Raw genomic sequence first — 18,902 nt, forward strand, 5'->3', positions numbered from 1 at the left:
CTGAAAACACCATAAAATAGCGTGCCCAAACACGCCATTAGCATAGCATGTTGCAAAAACGGACAAAAACACCAAAACGTAGCATGTTGAAAAAATGACCAGAAAGCAAGGCTATAGTATGGCAAAAATGTCAAAATAGGACATGTCCCAAAAACAGCTGAAAACAAATCAAAACACCATAAAATAGCGTGCCCAAACACGCCATTAGCATAGAATGTTGCAAAAACGGACAAAAACACCAAAACGTAGCATGTTGAAAAAATGACCGGAAAGCAAGGCTATAGTATGGCAAAAATGTCAAAATAGGACACGTCCCAAAAACAGCTGAAAACACCTCAAAACACCATAAAATAAGCGTGTCCAAACACGCCATTAGCATAGAATGTTGCAAAAGCGGACAAAAACACCAAAAGCGTAGCATGTTGAAAAATGACCGGAAAGCAAGGCTATAGTATGGCAAAATGTCAAAATAGGACACGTCCAAAAACAGCTGAAAACACCTCAAAACACCATAAAATAAGCGTGCCCAAACACGCCATTAGCATAGAATGTTGCATAAGCGGACAAAAACACCAAAAGCGTAGCATGTTGAAAAAATGACCGGAAAGCAAGGCTATAGTATGGCAAAAATGTCAAAATAGGACACGTCCCAAAAACAGCTAAAAACACCTCAAAACACCATAAAATAGCGTGCCCAAACACGCCATTAGCATAGCATGTTGCAAAAACGGACAAAAACACCAAAACGTAGCATGTTGAAAAAATGACCGGAAAGCAAGGCTATAGTATGGCAAAAGTGTCAAAATAGGACACGTCCCAAAAACAGCTAAAAACACCTCAAAACACCATAAAATAGCGTGCCCAAACACGCCATTAGCATAGAATGTTGCATAAACGGACAAAAACACCAAAAGCGTAGCATGTTGAAAAAATGACCGGAAAGCAAGGCTATAGTATGGCAAAAATGTCAAAATAGGACATGTCCCAAAAACAGCTGAAAACAGCTGAAAACACCATAAAATAGTGTGCCCAAACACGCCATTAGCATAGCATGTTGCAAAAACGGACAAAAACACCAAAACGTAGCATGTTGAAAAAATGACCAGAAAGCAAGGCTATAGTATGGCAAAAATGTCAAAATAGGACATGTCCCAAAAACAGCTGAAAACAAATCAAAACACCATAAAATAGCGTGCCCAAACACGCCATTAGCATAGAATGTTGCAAAAACGGACAAAAACACCAAAAGCGTAGCATGTTGAAAAAATGACCGGAAAGCAAGGCTATAGTATGGCAAAAATGTCAAAATAGGACACGTCCCAAAAACAGCTAAAACACCTCAAAACACCATAAAATAAGCGTGCCCAAACACGCCATTAGCATAACATGTTGCAAAAAGCAGGACAAAAACACCAAAACGTAGCATGTTGAAAAAATGACCGGAAAGCAAGGCTATAGTATGGCAAAAGTGTCAAAATAGGACACGTCCCAAAAACAGCTAAAAACACCTCAAAACACCATAAAATAGCGTGCCCAAACACGCCATTAGCATAGAATGTTGCATAAACGGACAAAAACACCAAAACGTAGCATGTTGAAAAAATGACCGGAAAGCAAGGCTATAGTATGGCAAAAATGTCAAAATAGGACATGTCCCAAAAACAGCTGAAAACAGCTGAAAACACCATAAAATAGTGTGCCCAAACACGCCATTAGCATAGCATGTTGCAAAAACGGACAAAAACACCAAAACGTAGCATGTTGAAAAAATGACCAGAAAGCAAGGCTATAGTATGGCAAAAATGTCAAAATAGGACATGTCCCAAAAACAGCTGAAAACAAATCAAAACACCATAAAATAGCGTGCCCAAACACGCCATTAGCATAGAATGTTGCAAAAACGGACAAAAACACCAAAACGTAGCATGTTGAAAAAATGACCGGAAAGCAAGGCTATAGTATGGCAAAATGTCAAAATAGGACACGTCCCAAAAACAGCCAAAAAACACCTCAAACACCATAAAATAGCGTGTCCAAACACGCCATTAGCATAGAATGTTGCAAAAACGGACAAAAACACCAAAACATAGCATGTTGAAAAAATGACCGGAAAGCAAGGCTATAGTATGGCAAAAATGTCAAAATAGGACACGTCCCAAAAACAGCTGAAAACACCTCAAAACACCATAAAATAGCGTGCCCAAACACGCCATTAGCATAGAATGTTGCATAAACGGACAAAAACACCAAAACGTAGCATGTTGAAAAAATGACCGGAAAGCAAGGCTATAGTATGGCAAAAATGTCAAAATAGGACACGTCCCAAAAACAGCTGAAAACAGCTGAAAACACCATAAAATAGTGTGCCCAAACACGCCATTAGCATAGAATGTTGCAAAAACGGACAAAAACACCAAAACGTAGCATGTTGAAAAAATGACCAGAAAGCAAGGCTATAGTATGGCAAAAATGTCAAAATAGGACATGTCCCAAAAACAGCTGAAAACAAATCAAAACACCATAAAATAGCGTGCCCAAACACGCCATTAGCATAGAATGTTGCAAAAACGGACAAAAACACCAAAAGCGTAGCATGTTGAAAAAATGACCGGAAAGCAAGGCTATAGTATGGCAAAAATGTCAAAATAGGACACGTCCCAAAAACAGCTAAAAACACCTCAAAACACCATAAAATAGCGTGTCCAAACACGCCATTAGCATAGAATGTTGCAAAAACGGACAAAAACACCAAAACGTAGCATGTGGAAAAAATGACCGGAAAGCAAAGGCTATAGTATGGCAAAATGTCAAAATAGGACACGTCCAAAAACAGCTGAAAACACCTCAAAACACCATAAAATAAGCGTGCCCAAACACGCCATTAGCATAGAATGTTGCATAAGCGGACAAAAACACCAAAAGCGTAGCATGTTGAAAAATGACCGGAAAGCAAGGCTATAGTATGGCAAAAATGTCAAAATAGGACACGTCCCAAAAACAGCTAAAAACACCTCAAAACACCATAAAATAGCGTGCCCAAACACGCCATTAGCATTGCATGTTGCAAAAACGGACAAAAACACCAAAAGCGTAGCATGTTGAAAAATGACCGGAAAGCAAGGCTATAGTATGGCAAAAATGTCAAAATAGGACACGTCCCAAAAACAGCTGAAAACACCTCAAAACACCATAAAATAAGCGTGCCCAAACACGCCATTAGCATAGAATGTTGCATAAACGGACAAAAACACCAAAACGTAGCATGTTGAAAAAATGACCGGAAAGCAAGGCTATAGTATGGCAAAAATGTCAAAATAGGACATGTCCCAAAAACAGCTGAAAACAGCTGAAAACACCATAAAATAGCGTGCCCAAACACGCCATTAGCATAGCATGTTGCAAAAACGGACAAAAACACCAAAACGTAGCATGTTGAAAAAATGACCAGAAAGCAAGGCTATAGTATGGCAAAAATGTCAAAATAGGACATGTCCCAAAAACAGCTGAAAACAGCTGAAAACACCATAAAATAAGCGTGCCCAAACACGCCATTAGCATAGCATGTTGCAAAAACGGACAAAAACACCAAAACGTAGCATGTTGAAAAAATGACCAGAAAGCAAGGCTATAGTATGGCAAAAATGTCAAAATAGGACATGTCCCAAAAACAGCTGAAAACAAATCAAAACACCATAAAATAGCGTGCCCAAACACGCCATTAGCATAGAATGTTGCAAAAACGGACAAAAACACCAAAACGTAGCATGTTGAAAAAATGACCGGAAAGCAAGGCTATAGTATGGCAAAATGTCAAAATAGGACACGTCCCAAAAACAGCTGAAAACAGCTGAAAACACCATAAAATAAGCGTGTCCAAACACGCCATTAGCATAGAATGTTGCAAAAGCGGACAAAAACACCAAAAGCGTAGCATGTTGAAAAAATGACCGGAAAGCAAGGCTATAGTATGGCAAAAATGTCAAAATAGGACACGTCCCAAAAACAGCTGAAAACACCTCAAAACACCATAAAATAGCGTGCCCAAACACGCCATTAGCATAGAATGTTGCATAAACGGACAAAAACACCAAAACGTAGCATGTTGAAAAAATGACCGGAAAGCAAGGCTATAGTATGGCAAAATGTCAAAATAGGACACGTCCCAAAAACAGCTAAAAACACCTCAAAACACCATAAAATAGCGTGTCCAAACACGCCATTAGCATAGAATGTTGCAAAAACTGACAAAAACACCAAAACGTAGCATGTTGAAAAAATGACCGGAAAGCAAGGCTATAGTATGGCAAAAATGTCAAAATAGGACATGTCCCAAAAACAGCTGAAAACAGCTGAAAACACCATAAAATAGCGTGCCCAAACACGCCATTAGCATAGCATGTTGCAAAAAGCGGACAAAAACACCAAAAGCGTAGCATGTTGAAAAATGACCAGAAAGCAAGGCTATAGTATGGCAAAAATGTCAAAATAGGACATGTCCCAAAAACAGCTGAAAACAGCTGAAAACACCATAAAATAGCGTGTCCAAACACACCATTAGCATAGAATGTTGCATAAACGGACAAAAACACCAAAAGCGTAGCATGTTGAAAAAAAGACCGGAAAGCAAGGCTATAGTATGGCAAAAATGTCAAAATAGGACACGTCCCAAAAACAGCTAAAAACACCTCAAAACACCATAAAATAGCGTGTCCAAACACGCCATTAGCATAGAATGTTGCAAAACTGACAAAAACACCAAAAGCGTAGCATGTTGAAAAAATGACCGGAAAGCAAAGGCTATAGTATGGCAAAAATGTCAAAATAGGACACGTCCCAAAAACAGCTGAAAACACCTCAAAACACCATAAAATAAGCGTGCCCAAACACGCCATTAGCATAGAATGTTGCAAAAAGCGGACAAAAACACCAAAAGCGTAGCATGTTGAAAAAATGACGGAAAGCAAGGCTATAGTATGGCAAAAATGTCAAAATAGGACACGTCCTAAAAACAGCTAAAAACACCTCAAAACACCATAAAATAGCGTGTCCAAACACGCCATTAGCATAGAATGTTGCAAAAACTGACAAAAACACCAAAACGTAGCATGTTGAAAAATGACCGGAAAGCAAAGGCTATAGTATGGCAAAAATGTCAAAATAGGACACGTCCCAAAACAGCTGAAAACACCTCAAAACACCATAAAATAAGCGTGCCCAAACACGCCATTAGCATAGAATGTTGCATAAGCGGACAAAAACACCAAAAGCGTAGCATGTTGAAAAAATGACCGGAAAGCAAGGCTATAGTATGGCAAAATGTCAAAATAGGACACGTCCAAAAACAGCTAAAAACACCTCAAAACACCATAAAATAAGCGTGCCCAAACACGCCATTAGCATAACATGTTGCAAAAAGCGGACAAAAACACCAAAAGCGTAGCATGTTGAAAAATGACCGGAAAGCAAGGCTATAGTATGGCAAAAATGTCAAAATAGGACACGCCCCAAAAACAGCTAAAAACACCTCAAAACACCATAAAATAAGCGTGCCCAAACACGCCATTAGCATAGAATGTTGCATAAGCGGACAAAAACACCAAAAGCGTAGCATGTTGAAAAAATGACCGGAAAGCAAGGCTATAGTATGGCAAAAATGTCAAAATAGGACATGTCCCAAAAACAGCTGAAAACAGCTGAAAACACCATAAAATAGCGTGCCCAAACACGCCATTAGCATAGCATGTTGCAAAAACGGACAAAAACACCAAAACGTAGCATGTTGAAAAAATGACCAGAAAGCAAGGCTATAGTATGGCAAAAATGTCAAAATAGGACATGTCCCAAAAACAGCTGAAAACAGCTGAAAACACCATAAAATAGCGTGTCCAAACACGCCATTAGCATAGAATGTTGCAAAAGCGGACAAAAACACCAAAGCGTAGCATGTTGAAAAAATGACCGGAAAGCAAGGCTATAGTATGGCAAAAATGTCAAAATAGGACATTTCGAAAAAAGCTGAAAAGAAATCAAAACACCATAAAATAAGCGTGCCCAAACACGCCATTAGCATAGAATGTTGCATAAGCGGACAAAAACACCAAAAGCGTAGCATGTTGAAAAATGACCGGAAAGCAAGGCTATAGTATGGCAAAAATGTCAAAATAGGACACGTCCCAAAAACAGCTGAAAACACCTCAAAACACCATAAAATAGCGTGCCCAAACACGCCATTAGCATAGAATGTTGCAATAACTGACAAAAACACCAAAACGTAGCATGTTGAAAAAATGACCGGAAAGCAAGGCTATAGTATGGCAAAAATGTCAAAATAGGACACGTCCTAAAAACAGCTAAAAACACCTCAAAACACCATAAAATAGCGTGTCCAAACACGCCATTAGCATAGAATGTTGCAAAAACTGACAAAAACACCAAAACGTAGCATGTTGAAAAAATGACCGGAAAGCAAGGCTATAGTATGGCAAAAATGTCAAAATAGGACATGTCCCAAAAACAGCTGAAAACAGCTGAAAACACCATAAAATAGCGTGCCCAAACACGCCATTAGCATAGCATGTTGCAAAAACGGACAAAAACACCAAAACGTAGCATGTTGAAAAAATGACCAGAAAGCAAGGCTATAGTATGGCAAAAATGTCAAAATAGGACATTTCCCGAAAAAAGCTGAAAACAAATCAAAACACCATAAAATAGCGTGCCCAAACACGCCATTAGCATAGAATGTTGCATAAACGGACAAAAACACCAAAACGTAGCATGTTGAAAAAATGACCGGAAAGCAAGGCTATAGTATGGCAAAAATGTCAAAATAGGACACGTCCCAAAAACAGCTGAAAACACCTCAAAACACCATAAAATAGCGTGCCCAAACACGCCATTAGCATAGCATGTTGCAAAAACGGACAAAAACACCAAAACGTAGCATGTTGAAAAAATGACCGGAAAGCAAGGCTATAGTATGGCAAAAATGTCAAAATAGGACACGTCCCAAAAACAGCTGAAAACACCTCAAAACACCATAAAATAGCGTGCCCAAACACGCCATTAGCATAGAATGTTGCAAAAACGGACAAAAACACCAAAACGTAGCATGTTTGATTCCTTCCAACAACAAGCAGAACAACATGTAAACATGCAGAGACTGGTCCGGTGTGACCCGTGTAGTTTTATGTAACTCAGAAAGTTTACGTGTGATTTTCGGGTTCTTGTGAGGGTCCGTTCAGCAGAGTTTAATGTTTCATCAGTAGTGATTGTATTCATGCACATTCGTGCTGCAGCAGCAGGAAGTCGACACGGATGTTTATCTCAGAGTTTAAAAGTTGCGGGTGAACGGTCGCCCCGACTCTCTGATTAATGCTCTCGAACAGGAAGTCATAATTTCTCTTAGTGCTCATTTTACTTCCTGCAAAGATAATTTGGGAATTTTAAGCTTTCCTTATCCCACTTCCTGTCTGTTGTCAGGGGCCTGGTAAAGGCAGGAAAAAGGAAGTTTGCTGTGGAAGCAAAGAAATGCTGGAAATAAAGTCCGAACTACAGACTTTAGTCAACAAAATTAGCGTTAACTGACTCAAACTGCAGCTGTATTTCTATGCTTCTTTCTCTGTGCTGGGTTTTTTAATTTAAAGTGAATTAGTAAATTGCTGCAAGGTGCAATAAAGAATTATTTGTCACATATATCTTTTGCTACATTAATTAAAAATTACTGTCATATTTTACATTTTCCTTATATTGCTGTACTATATGTATAATATTTACTACATTTCATCTTATATTTTATCATATTTTGTATTATATAAATACTGTATATTAGACTTTTATTATATTTCTGAATTAAGAGAGACAAACGCTTCATCTTATTATATATTATTCTGGTGTACAGTCTTGTTGTAAATGGTACATTACTTTTATTACATTTTGCTTAAACTAATCACACTTCACATTAGACGGTACTGCAGTATTAGTTCTCAGTACCATGAGAAGAACATGAAAAATTCATAGTATAACAAAACACAAAACAAATCATGAAAAGTAATATGCCGTTTAAAAAAAATCATAAAAAATAATTGTAATGTATGCCACTAAAAATCATAAAAAGTCAGTAAAAAGTATAGTCTGCCATAAAAATAATAATTAAAAAAAGCCTAAGTATTGTGTGCCATTAATACTTTATTTATTATTATTTTTTTTAATCATAGTATAGTGTGCCATAAAAAATCATTTAAAAAACGAACGAAAAAAATCAACAAAAAGTCATCGTATAGTATGGGACTGTATAAATATTTTAAATATGCTTGAATATGTCATTATGTTAAATTACTACAACACAGATTGTCGTCACAGTGTCGATTTGATGGATTTTTTTCTCTCTTTGCAGCTTCAGCATCAGGTTATCTCGTGATTCACACATATATCACGTTGTACCTCTGAGCGATTAACCCCGCGTCATCATTACCTCGGGATATTTTTCGGACCACACACAACAAATAGATTGTACGTGTATCCGAGCGTATCCTGTGACCAGACCGCAGCTTATTTCTGTAACCCCATCTGTGTAACTGGCACCGCAGATAAATGTTATCACCTTTAATCGCACGTATCCTGTGCGGTCCGGCCTGTTATTCCAGTCCTGCTGCCATGTTAGCGAAGCCATCGACCCTGTTTTCTATCCGCGATGGGAACTGCAGAGACGGTTTGTCTCATGATATCAAATGTCAGAATTTATAATAAATATCCCTGAGATGAAATGTCATACACGAAATGCATGAAAAACCTACAACATCAGCATCCAGGCTGAGCAAAAGTTCGGAGTCCTACTTCCACCACTGTAAAAACAGAAATACCGCCATCCGGTTTTATGCGTCCGTGCACCGTTAAAGTGGCACTTCACACACATCTTACCCCGGCAGCACAGAAGGTCTCTACGATCAGCACAGTTTCGAGGAGACCACCCGAGGTGTTCTCGAGTTACGGCCCAAAACATGTTTTATGAGGTCGCCGTGATCTTGACCTTTGACCTTCAACCGCTAGATTCTTAACATTTCATTTTTGAGTCTGGACATTTGTGTCAAATCTGGAAAAATTCCCTCGAGGCCATCTTCAGACACAAAAATGAGACTGATGTAAGGTTATAGTGACCTTGACCTTTGAACACCAAATTCTAATCAACTCATCATTGAGTACAAGTGATTGTTTGTGTCAAATTTGAAGAAATTTCCTCAAGGTGTTCTTGAGTTATCGAGATCACAAGAATGACACACATGCAAGGTCACCTTGACCTTTGACCTTTAACCACCATATTCTAATCAGCTTATCCTTGACTCCACTCAAACCTGTGTGCCATATTTAAAGGAATTCTCGGGTGTTCTTGAGATATTGCTTTCACAAAAATGAGACAAAGTCAACCTAACCTTGACCTTAACCTTTGATCTATGACCATCAAAATCTAATCAGTCATCCTTGAGCCCACTCCAATATTTGTGTCACATTTTTAAAAAATCCTTCAAGGTACTTTTGAGTTATCAAGCTCACAAGAATGAGCCCTATACAATGCCACCATGACCTTAACCTTTGACCTTCAGCCACCAGATTCTAAACAGTACATTTTTGTGTCCAAGTGGACTTTTGTGCCAAACAGTGGTCTTGACCTTTGAACACCAAATTCAAATCAGCTCATCGTTGAATCTGAGTGAATGTTTGTGTTGAATTTGAAGAAGTTCCCTTCAGGTGTTCTTGAGTTATGAAGCTCACAAGAATCAGACAAATTTAAGGTCACTGTGACCTTTGACCATCAAAATCTATCATCTCATCCATGAATCCATTCAAACATTTTCGCCAAATTTGAGGAGATCCCTTAAGTTGATCCCAAGACATCGCTTTCACAAGAATGAGACAAATGCAAGGTCACAGTGACCTTTACTTATGACCACAAAAATCTAATCCCTTAATCCTTACGTCCACTCAAACATTTGTGCCAAATCTGAGAAAATTCTCTCAAGGCCATCTTCAGATATTGTGTTCACAAAAAATAGATTGAGGCAAGGTCATAGTGACCTTGACCTTTGAACATCATATTCTCATCAGCTCAACCTTGAATCCGCTCACACGTTTGTGCCAAATTTAAGGAATTCCCTTAAGGAGTTCCTGAGGTATCGTGTTCACAAGAATGAGACAGATTAGGGCAAAGTGACCTTCATCTTTGACCTTTGACCACCAAAGTCTATTCAGCTCATCACTGATTTCAAGTTTCATATTTAAACAATTCCCTCGAGACATTCTTGAGACTGCTTCTGGTTTTGGCTATTGCCGGCGTGGAGGCATAAAATTTTTAGGTTTTCATGCAGAAAAACATGATTTGTGTTTTTCTTTGTTCAGTATGAGTTATTAAGAAAAAGTTGATTTTACACCTTTGCTCAGACGCAACCTGCATCCACTGTAAACATGACTGCAAACATATGCAGCAATCTACACTGTAAAAAATTAAATCAAAAACAATGGCTGACATTTTCGATATGAACTGAAGCTGTGCGTCTGATCCTGGAGCAGCAGAGCGCTACATCACTGCCACTCCGGGTTGTTTTTTTGTTTTTTTTTCTTGTTTGAGGCAGAAATGCGAGGTTGGACAAAGCACCTTGGTGAAGATTACTCGACTGCACCAATCATCCATCACGCTCAGGCTTGTCCTTGGAATACATAATGTAATGATAATCTGATCCAGTATGCAAATGAAGGCTCGGTGGGGTGACTGCAGGGAGAACAGTCCAGCTGCCCCACAACACGAGTGGCCCCAAACTACAGATCTGCAGATTACGGCCCTCGGCGGCTTCAGGGCTGAGACGAATGCAAACTGAGTTTGAAGGAAAATACTGACGCTGTTTGTGTAGTCAAATTAGATGACAAGCAACAGAATTTGCATTTGGTTTAACTTGTTTATGAGATCAGCAGCAGTTTAAGCAGCATGTGTTAGCATTAGAGATGTCGCGGTTTCAGCAGCTCTGTTTCTAATCCAAGTATCCTCAATCCCGTTGATTTAATGCGCCGTGACTGTCACACCAACTTAAGTAATTAGACTGGGTGTCTGGCACTGGTGAAACCACAACACACTCATGCAGAAACGTCGATGTGGTGGTGGGGAATCCTCATGTGGGCGATGTTTGGAAGCTATTTTGTGCGACTCCCTTTGCACCCATTGACACCAGACATAAATCTGCATGCCATGCAAATCATGAAGTGTGACTTTCATCTAAGTCTGACTCTAAAAAACGACACATTTCAGCTTGCTTTTTTTTAAAATAAATTATCTTTTAACAGAGCAAACTGGTTTGATTGCTTTCAAAAACATGATAAGGGAGAACAACATCGATTGTGTTAGAAAATAGTAAAAATGACAAATTCAATGGCAAGAGCCCAGAATGACACCCAGAAATAATACAGTGCATGTTTTAAGTTTTTATTTCAGTGGCGCATTTTTTGCACTATACAACAATTTAGTTTCCACAGTGTATTTTAGACTTATCGAAGGAGCTGAGCTGGAAATTCCAAAATTAAACAAAAATACATAATCGTGCCAAAATTCATGCCATATGCATGAACACAGCCGAAAATATCAAAAAAATGAAGAATAAAAAGCGTGTAAAACACACCAAAAAGTCTCTGAGGGTTAACGTAACAGTACTACTACTCTTACTAAGTAAAACATGTAAGTACTTCATCCAACACCTAAAATCTCTCCAGCATAACAGTTTAAAAGATGCTACAATGAAATAAACTGTTTGAGCATCCAAAAACAAATAAATGAGTACTTTATATAAATGTTTGGCTGCATCATCCTGCTTTTTGAGAAATGATCAATCATTAATCGTCAATTATCTGTAAAGTCAGTAAATCTGTTTAAACTGAAACTGCTGTCAAATCAAAAATGAATCAAAAACGCGTTCGTTTTTTTCATCTTAACATCTGTTATCATATCAATTACCTGCAGCGTTGAAAAACCTGTGAAAAGACCTTTGTCTCCATCAAGACGCATCATATTTATGACCTTTTCCTGCAGGATGAAATCAGTCGCTCTCTTTTCTCTCATCGCTCTTTTTCATCTGAGCCACACAGACTGTTGTTTTCATTTTAAAGTCCTGTGGCCCATAAAGCAGAAAACCTTCATATTCACAGCTTTAAAGGAAATCCAAAATGTCACAAGCTGGAGTGATTGCTGTCCATAAAGTTTTCATAAATGTCACAGCAACACGAAAACAGCCGACAGCAATTAGGTGTTTCCTGAAAGGCCACCTCCTCACAATAAAACGCTGCTTCTTTAAGCACAGGAAGAGAGTCAGGTGACAACAGCGGCTTAATTAAACTGATTATTTATGATGGATTTCCATTTTGATTACTCGTGTCATTATTTAGGATCTTTTCTTTTGATGTGCAGCAGCTTCTTCAGTTGTTTGATGTTTTTCGGAGCGCAGAGGAGCCGCCAAAAACACCGTTTCCACTTTTGATCACCGTGCAAAAATCCAATAGCTATTTTCAATTCACACAAATTCTCTTGATTCAAAAATGGTTATGACTCTCGAGACGAGACATGAGTAATTGCACTCATGGTCAGTAATGACAGACCAATCAGAGTCTCGTTGGGGCCGATTGAAAATATCCTCTCCAGTCTCCTAGCAACAGAGCGACCCTCTCCGCCTGTTGATTGGCATTAACAAGTGCTGCTGATCGTCAGGCTCTTTAGTTTGAAGCATCAGCCCCTCACAGGGAGCCTGTTTCACACTGCTGATAGAAACGCCTCATTAACTTATTTAATACCATAAAAAAGAAAAACATATCCACAAATAAATGTTGATGTCTATATATTTAGTCAGCTGTAACATCTGAGCGAGGGTGGAGAGAGTAATGGAAAATTTCACACAAGAAAATAGTTCAAGTGGAACCTTTTTGTGTCAAAGAAAACAATTAGGCTACAGAATAAAGTGAATTAAATTTCAACATACACAAAAATACGGTGATCCAGCGGGACAAAGCTGGATAGTTTGATAGTAGTTTGTTTTTCTAAGAAGAAAAATAAATTGACTCAAACTGGGATTTTTTGCACTTTGTGTGTGAAAAAAAGGTGTCAGAGTGCATAAAAATAAGAATCAACATTATTTTTTAAATTTTTTTTAACCTTTATTTAACCAGGTTGGTCCCCTTGAGATTAAGAATCAAGGGAGACCTGGCCAGTGAAAACACTAAACTGCAGACAGTTGATAAACACAGAGTTTGTTTATCAGGAAAAGTGAAGGAGACAAAGCTCCTGGCTCAGCCCCTAATGTCGTAAACTTCCCAAATTCCTAGAAATTTTCCTAAAATGCTCAAAATGTCCTGAAATCCTAGACACATCCTAAAATCCTGGAAACATCATAAAATCTGAGAAATGTCCAAAAAACCCAGAAACATCTCAAAATCCTTCATTATCCTAAACTCATAGCAATGTCCTAAATTTGTAGGAATAACCTTGAATCCTGATTTTGCCCTAAATTTTCAGAAACACCCCCAAATCCTAGAAATGTCCAAAATCCTTTAATGATCAAAACAGTACGAACGACCTAAAATCCTAAAAAATCGTATGGGCTGCTGTGATTGGCCCCTGGTTTCCTGCCATTTTGCAAAAGTGGCCCCAAAGCAAAGTAAGCCGAGGGCCAGAATACACACTCACACAGCACACACACCAGCCTCCGTCCTCCAGTGGAAATAAAGACGCTCAGTACGGCGGCTGCAATAGAAATAAAGCTGCTAATGTTTTGAACATCCATCGCCATGGTTACTGGAGTTTTATCTCCAGAGGAGAAATCGCACAACATCAGCGGAAACGCAATCATCTCGCAACTGTGTTTTACCGACATTTCAAAAATATCGCTTAAGTTTTGCACAAACCTGTGATGGAAACCCGCCTAATGTCTATCCCACTATGTTACGCTAACAAAGGAGGAACTTCTGGACGTTCGTTGAGGTTTTCAGTCAGGATCTGAAATATCTACAGAATAAAATACTTGGTTGGGCAGAGAAGGTACATTAAAGAGAAGGGAAACATGTGAAAGCTTTTATTGATATTTATGACCGGGGCTGATAATGAAATACTAATTAATACCGCGGGGCCTTACGCCTGAGCGATGTCTTCCACATCGTCCCTGTCAGCTAATTAATAGTCGCCTTTTATTCACTTTCCCAACAAGCCTGCAAACCCAGCTTTCATTTGAATTAAGAGATCATTTCACTCCAACCCATTAGCACCTGAAAAGCAGCAGCCTGAATTTAATATCAAAATTGCCCCTCTTGATAACATTCGACCTGCAATAATTCCTCGCCGCCCGATGTAACCGCGTAATGTAATCCCCCCCTGTGAGATTTACGATAACGGAAAAATTAATACATTAAAGTTAATTTACATGCCTTTGTTAAATTTCACCCGAGGGCATCTATTACCTTTAAAGCGTGAGGAGCAGTTAATTAATGCTTTGCCGGACTATACCAGCTTTCTCAAACTTGTGTTTAAAGAGCGGTGCTGCTGTCTGACTGTAATAATCACCTGTTCGGATGATTTCACTCCTCAGCGCGCAGCAGCAGGATCCGCTATGATGTCGGCCTCACGAAATTCACCTTAATGCATGTTTTTATTATCAGTGCAGCTCATTTACAGCCAGTGACACCATCTGACCTTTGCCTCTGCTCTTTGAACAAATCACTAACTGGTCCCACTGTGTGTGTGTGTGTGTGTGTGTGTGTGTGTGTGTGTGTGTGTGTGTGTGTGTGTGTGTGTGTGTGTGTGTGTGTGTGTGTGTGTGTGTGTGTGTGTGTGTGTGTGTGTGTGTGTGTGTGTGTGTGTGTGTGGGTGTGTGGCCGTGAAATAAACCTGTGAAGAGGCTTCACTGAAAAATACAGAAAGATACTGAAGCCCACGTAGAGCTTTTACACAACATCCCGATTCAAAAGCAAAATATGAGGCAAAGCGAAGGAGTCACAGTAGAGACAAAAGTCTTTTATATATATATATATATATATATATATATATATATATATATATATATATATATATATATATATATTTTTTAAAACATTTTGTATAGGGCTGCACCTATCAATTTTTCTCTCTCGATTAATCTACCAATTATTTTTTCAATAAGGCGACAAATCTAACGACTAATTTATTGATTATACTGGAGATTTTAAAATAATAATTTTTTTTTTATTTTACTAATTTTGTTGTATTTTTGGCTCATTTCTTCTTAAGTGGCATATCACCTTCTTTTCATGTTCTGAAGAAATCAAGTTAATTTTAAGGGTTAATTAATCTATCGTTTCAGCTATATTTGAATGAACTGCTGGGTAGTTCAATTTAAAACAGAATATCATTTTTATGTTTATATGCAAAAAAATCCATTAATAAAGTAAATAAAACTGTTAAATACATTTAGAGGAGTAAAAAGTACAATATTTTCCTCTGAGACGTAGTGGAGTAGAAGTAGAAAAGTGCATAAAATTAAAAGTACTACCACCTCAAATTTGTACTTTGGTACAGTATTTGAGTACATGTACTTTCCCAGCACGGTTCACAGCATTTTTCTTGCCAGATCTCTGTATCTCTGCCTCGGGATGAGATATCATGTAGAAACCGTCTCCGTCTGTTCGTCAGCAGAAACGTGTCACTCACTGCATGTTTCTCTACCTGACTGAAGTGTCATCCGCAGCTCGAGGAGCCGCGATGAAACGAGGCTTTGGTGTCAGCTTGTCAGAGACGTGCAGGACTGAGACAGAGACAAAGGTGACAGGAGGAAGACAGAAAGATGAAACTCTGCCTGGTGAGTGACTCAAACCCCACAGAGTCTCTCGACATCGGACACTCGACGTGAACTTGAGGTCTGCAGCGGCGGCATCAAAGAGAAATGTGGTGGATTTGAGCCTGGACGCTCTTATTTTCATTTTATAGTCTTATTCTTTTACTTTACAGCGTTTTGGCGGGAAATATTGTCCTATTGCGCTTTTTTCATGTGAAAACCATGTTTTTCCAAACGTGTTGATGTTGAATGTTTGTGATAAATTAAAGATGTTGAAAAATTTCACCTTTTTTCTTGCACTGAATAAACTCTTTAACCTTTAGGGCCTGTTTGGTGCATTTCACACGCTTTTTATTCTTCATTTTTTGAGAATTTTTTCTGTGTTCATGCATACATTTTGGCGGGATTGTGTTTTTTTGTTTAATCATCTGAATTTCCAGCTCAGCTCCTACAATAAGTCTAAAATACACTGTGGAAACTAAACAGTTACATTCAGTCAAAAATGCCATTGAAACCCATTCAAACTGACATTTTTGATCCCACAGCCATCAAAGCACAAAAGCATGACTTGTATTATTTCTGTCATTCTGGGCTTTTGACTTGGAATTTGTCATTTTTCATTCAATTTTCTTATTTTCAATTTACATGCATCAATAAATCAACATTTTTGACAATAATGAAAATCATTCAAAAATTATTCTTAAAAATTTCAATGTTAGGATTTTTTTCCTGCTATTTATACAGACAAACAGAGCAGAAAAATGTAAGAAATAAAACTATACTATGGTCTGTTCACTTGTAAAGTGATTTTTATCCCTGCCTATTTCGTTCATGATTCAAAGTTATCAAAATTATTTTTAAAAAGGGTCAAAAATAGGGTTTGATTATATTAAAATTCCTATCTTAATGAGCATTGTCCCTGTAAAAAAATAATGTGTTTTGTGATTTGTTTAAATCCATTTCTTTGTGTGATCATTTGTTCTTTTGTGTCCTCTATAGATGCTATAAAGGCAGGATTTAATAAACGACGGACGACAATGAAATGTATATTTATATTAGGAGTGGCTTTATAGTTGTAGTGGACGTATCTGCCGTGTTTGACCTCTCACTCACTCAAACGCAGCCTCTGTGTTAGGACTCAAAATTAGTCCTGACCCTTAAAACCTTATCTCTGCTGCACAGACAAACCTCCGCAGAGCTCTGCCGAGACTCGCCGAGGGTCCGACCCACCTGAACATCGCAGGGAGCAAACAAACAGAGCAATGAGGCACCATGGGAACAAAAAGATGAAGGACAGAGCGGATGAAAGGTGCAGGGGAGGCTGTGACAGACAGGAGAGGATGACGGGCTGAAAGCTGATTCAGGCAGGAAGCAGTGGAAGATCTGATGGTCGTACGGTGACGGTTTGATGAATGGAAATACAATAAAAGACCTGCGGAGGACAAGAAACAGATGAAGTGTGTTGACAAGAGGCAGCTTTGTGAGGATTAACTTTAAGAGTTGACTGTTTGTATGTCAGTTACTTAACACGTTTTATGTTGAATTTGTGAAGAAAACTTTTATCAAATACCTCCACGGTGAACAAAGAATCCAAAAACATAGAAAACTAAAGTTAAACTGAAGTCGTAAGCAGCGAAACTATAAAACAAACTATAAACATCAATTTAAACCCTCACACAACTTCTGCAATATAATCCAGGTCTCTTTTCCAGCACGTCCCAAACAGACGGCACTTTCTAACGGAGAAGAGAACCAAAAATGAAACGTATCTGTGTTCTCTTCAAGGCCAGACTGCATTGACAGAAATACTCATTTTACCTCACTGGACTCAGAAGCTGCTGGTCTACATCAGTAAGTCAGTGTTAGTGTGAGACTTAAGTGAAAACAAACTACGCTTTTAACCCTCTGAAATCTGGACTAAAATCACTTCACTTGTGCTGCATTCAGACACATTTCACAAGTATTTAAACCTTTGAACTAACTGAGCACATTTCTTTAGGAAACGTGGAGAAAAATGCAAGACGCAACTTAGCAAGAAATGTCCTGCAAAGTGCAAGAAATTGGTAAAAATTATAATTAAAAATAAAAGCTGAAAAATCAGTAGAAAACCATTATTTTGCAGAATTTTTAAATCATTTTCTTGTTTTTGTTTTTTTGCTATTATTGTCGTTGTTTGGCTAATTTTCTTTTTTTTTTTTAAATGAATTTCTTGCTAATTTGGGGTCATTTGTTTTTAAGTTAACAAACTAAATGATGGAAGCAGCAGCACAACAGCAACTCCTGTGTTCAGCGAGGTAAAATCACAGTTTTGGTCAACGCAGTCCTACTTATCTCTCATTTATCGTGTGGTAATAATGATAATACAGATAATAATCACCTCGTTCTGCAGCTTCCCAACTCATCAAGTGCAAACCCATCCAGATGTTTTTATGCACATTTTCAATTTATGCAGTAAAAACACAGAAAATTTGCAAAAAAAATGCATCATTGTTTGACAGTTTTAGATGCTCTTGAAATGACATCATCTCGTTGCAACCTTCTCTGCAATGATATAATGGCTACTGACAGGAGAATTAGTGCCTCCAGCTGTTGATTTTGATACGATCCACTCCTAATATTGGTGTAATGGCAGTGCATAGATAAAAGCATTCATTTAAATTTTCTCTCGCTCATTTTTCTGTAAATTCAGATAAAATTTGCACCTGGATGGAAACCTGACTGGTGTGTCGCTGAAACCTTTTCTGTTTTGGTTCAATCTCACCGTGTCTTGGTGTTGTTTTCAGGCACAGCAGGAAGCAGTTTTAGTATAAAAGCTCCAAAAAAACTACTTTAAACTACCTGCAGCAAACAGCAAACACATTTTAAAACTACAGAAACGGTGGAAGTTTATCGTCGTTTCCCGCTCGTTGGTATGCAGCGTTCGTGTGTTGGTTTATCCATTATTCATGTGAACTATATATATCACCACCTGTGTGCATATGTGTGTGTTTACATGCAGTCTATATGCAGCTCAGCTAAATGACTGTAATTACTTCTCAAGCTGCCAGCAACTCAGGCATTTTATTCTCCATCTGG

General features: G+C 38.3%; 1 protein-coding gene across 1 annotated transcript in view; it reads right to left on the bottom strand.

Annotated features, from left to right (window-relative positions):
• Positions 1 to 15,274: 15,274 nt before the first annotated feature.
• Positions 15,275 to 18,902, bottom strand: part of LOC121960324 (uncharacterized) — a 41,496-nt gene continuing 37,868 nt past the window's right edge. The window contains exon 4 of the mRNA XM_042509996.2: positions 15,275 to 17,259. Within this exon, the coding sequence (XP_042365930.2) occupies positions 16,959 to 17,259 (301 nt within the window). The 3' untranslated portion in view covers positions 15,275 to 16,958. The remainder of the gene's footprint in view (positions 17,260 to 18,902) is intronic.

Source organism: Plectropomus leopardus, chromosome 20, assembly GCF_026936395.1.
Source record: "Plectropomus leopardus strain MGB_pleo_1.0 chromosome 20, ASM2693639v1, whole genome shotgun sequence".
NCBI classification, from domain to species: domain Eukaryota; kingdom Metazoa; phylum Chordata; class Actinopteri; order Perciformes; family Serranidae; genus Plectropomus; species Plectropomus leopardus.